This window comes from Atractosteus spatula, chromosome 17 (genome assembly GCF_055471065.1).
Source record: "Atractosteus spatula isolate fAtrSpa1 chromosome 17, fAtrSpa1.hap1, whole genome shotgun sequence".
Lineage (NCBI taxonomy): Eukaryota > Metazoa > Chordata > Actinopteri > Semionotiformes > Lepisosteidae > Atractosteus > Atractosteus spatula.
Window position 1 is genome coordinate 16,892,518 of NC_142722.1, and position 2,388 is coordinate 16,894,905.

Below are 2,388 nucleotides of genomic sequence, written 5' to 3' on the forward strand. Positions count from 1 at the left end.
ATTATTATTAATTACAGAAGTCTGTTGTATAATATATGATTGTTTAATTTGTGTTAAATTGTTGCAGTGTTTATGAACTAATATACTTTGTAAGGTTGGGATGAAAACTCTTATTGCATAGAAATGCTGTGAAAAGACTTTTTTACCTCTGACTGTAGTATGAATCAATTAACTCAATAGTAAGACCAGTCTTTCTCAGCGCTTGTGTAGTACATCATTTTCTGAATTTGTGCTTCCCTGTAGCATCCTAATAAGGCACAAGAATGATGTATTCATGCTATATGTGAATGGTGGTTAGTTCCTGGGAGTTTTCTTGTTTGAGTAGATGCACATGAAGTGATGTAATATCTATTAAAGGGTCCTATAACTTTCCACTCTAACAGTAATGTGAACTCTGCCCCATTTTTCCAGTATTAAGTGAACTATTTTACCTTAAGATTCAAGCCCACCTGTCACTTTATTCATATTCTGGCAAAAAACAACACAAAAAATACATCGTGTCTGGGGAATTATTGACATCTGCTTGACCACATTGCTGCAGGCAGATGTTTAAAAGTTAGAGACCAGACTCTGCTTCTTTTTCTAATTCCTTTATAGTGCATTTTCAACATGCCTGGCGGGCTTGCTGAGACACCCTTGCTTTAACTCAGCCAAGAAAAAGAATTTCCTGGAAAAGCTCAATATCCCAAAAGAACTGCAGTCATTATTTTCCCTGTGCTTTTTTTTAAAGCAGCAGGCTGCTCGGTTCCTCTCGTCTTCAAAAACTGAAACAACTGCACAAATGAGCAAGTGTGGGAAGAGACACAGCAGCACTAAAGGCAGGGTGACATTCACACGGCCAGCAGGGATTGAAGAAAGTTAAGAGGAATATTTTAAAAACACTTTTTATTTACAAATAGGAAATGCTAAAAAGCATCCAGATACAGTAGTTAGTTATAGGCAAAAACATACAATCCATAATACAAATCCTTAATTTCTGAGACATTCACAGCAAAAGCCACTTACAGATGATAAGTCACCCCAGCTCCAAAGTCATGTAACAACAGTGCATTCAAGTCAATTCGTAGCCATCATCTCCTAGACCTCTGCTCCCCCTCCCAGAAAAACATTTGGCAACAGCCATCTGCCTGCCCGACCACCTCTGTCGTCCGACATGTTAATTCAACTGCAACACCTTCCTTCTAATCACACTCACCAGCCCCTGGCCCCTTTCCTTCATTAGCACAGATTAGCAAAAGTGGAGACTGGGCTGCACAATCTTTCTTCTTTAAAACAAGTGCTAAGGAAACAATACGACAGCAACAGAGCACAAAAAAACCTGGAAAACACTCGGTACATTTTTCTTTCCCAGTGTGACCAGGCTGAAACTTCACTGCCAACAACTTATGACCTCCCTCTCATCTCACTCCTCCTGTCCAGAATTCAGCCCTGGTTGAATTCTTTACGGCAATTTACAGCATGTACTCTTTTTAAAAAAAAGGCAAGCCAGAAAAAAATAAGTCTTTGAAACACATTTACCTCTTTCAAAAATGTGTACAACGCAAGCGGCTGGAGGCACAGCCAGCTGGCCCCAGCGTTGTTTGTTGGGGGAACCCCTCATAGCCCAGGTATAAGCACGTGGGCTTACCCCAATAACAGAACAAGTCCACACATTGGGTTTTCCAAGTGTTACAGCCCAGCGAACAGACCGGGTTTTCAGTTTTTCAAAGTCCCTTTCTCCCACAATGGGGGGAAGGTGATCTCAGTCCGGGAACCGCGTGCTTTTTTCTGCGCGCCGGCTCCGTGCACACAGTCTGTCGCCCCCAGGAGCGGGGCTCCCTACACCTTGGTGGCCAGCGACTGCACCTCGGACTTCTGGGTCTGCGTGCTGAGGGTGGACGACAGCGAGCTCATCTGGCCGTGCATGGCCTTCTTCAGGTTGAGCAGGCACAGGCACTGCGAGCGGAAGCGCAGGTCGAAGAAGGCGTAGAGGAAGGGGTTGAGGCAGCTGTTGACGTAGGCCAGGCAGGTGGTGTACGGGTGGGCGTGCAGCAGGACGCTCAGCAGGGCGCAGGTCTGGGGAAGCACCTTCAGGTAGATGAAGGCATCCAGGCTCTTCAGCACGTGGAAGGGGGTCCAGCAGAGGGCAAAGACCGCCACCAGGGTGGTGATGATCTTGAGCAGCCGCTGCTTCTTCTGGTCCTCCTTGCGGAGGTTGTTGAAGTGGCGGGTGACGGTGCTGCCGATGAAGCAGTAGAACGGTGACCTCTGAGTTTTTGGACAATGTGAGTCATTCAGCACATTCAGTGATGTCTGTGGTTGGCGCTTTGAGGTCTTGCTCTCCTTAATTCCTTCTAAGAGCAGCGGGTGGCTGAATTCCTGTCCTAAAGCTGTCGGGGGTTGGTGCAT

The 2,388-nt window shown here is 45.9% G+C and overlaps 1 protein-coding gene across 1 annotated transcript; it reads right to left on the reverse strand.

The window, feature by feature from the left end:
- Positions 1-1,818: 1,818 nt before the first annotated feature.
- Positions 1,819-2,388, reverse strand: LOC148819229 (apelin receptor A-like). Its single transcript, XM_088935466.1, has one exon. It carries the CDS (start codon positions 2,386-2,388, stop codon positions 1,819-1,821), a length of 570 nt encoding a protein of 189 aa, XP_088791592.1.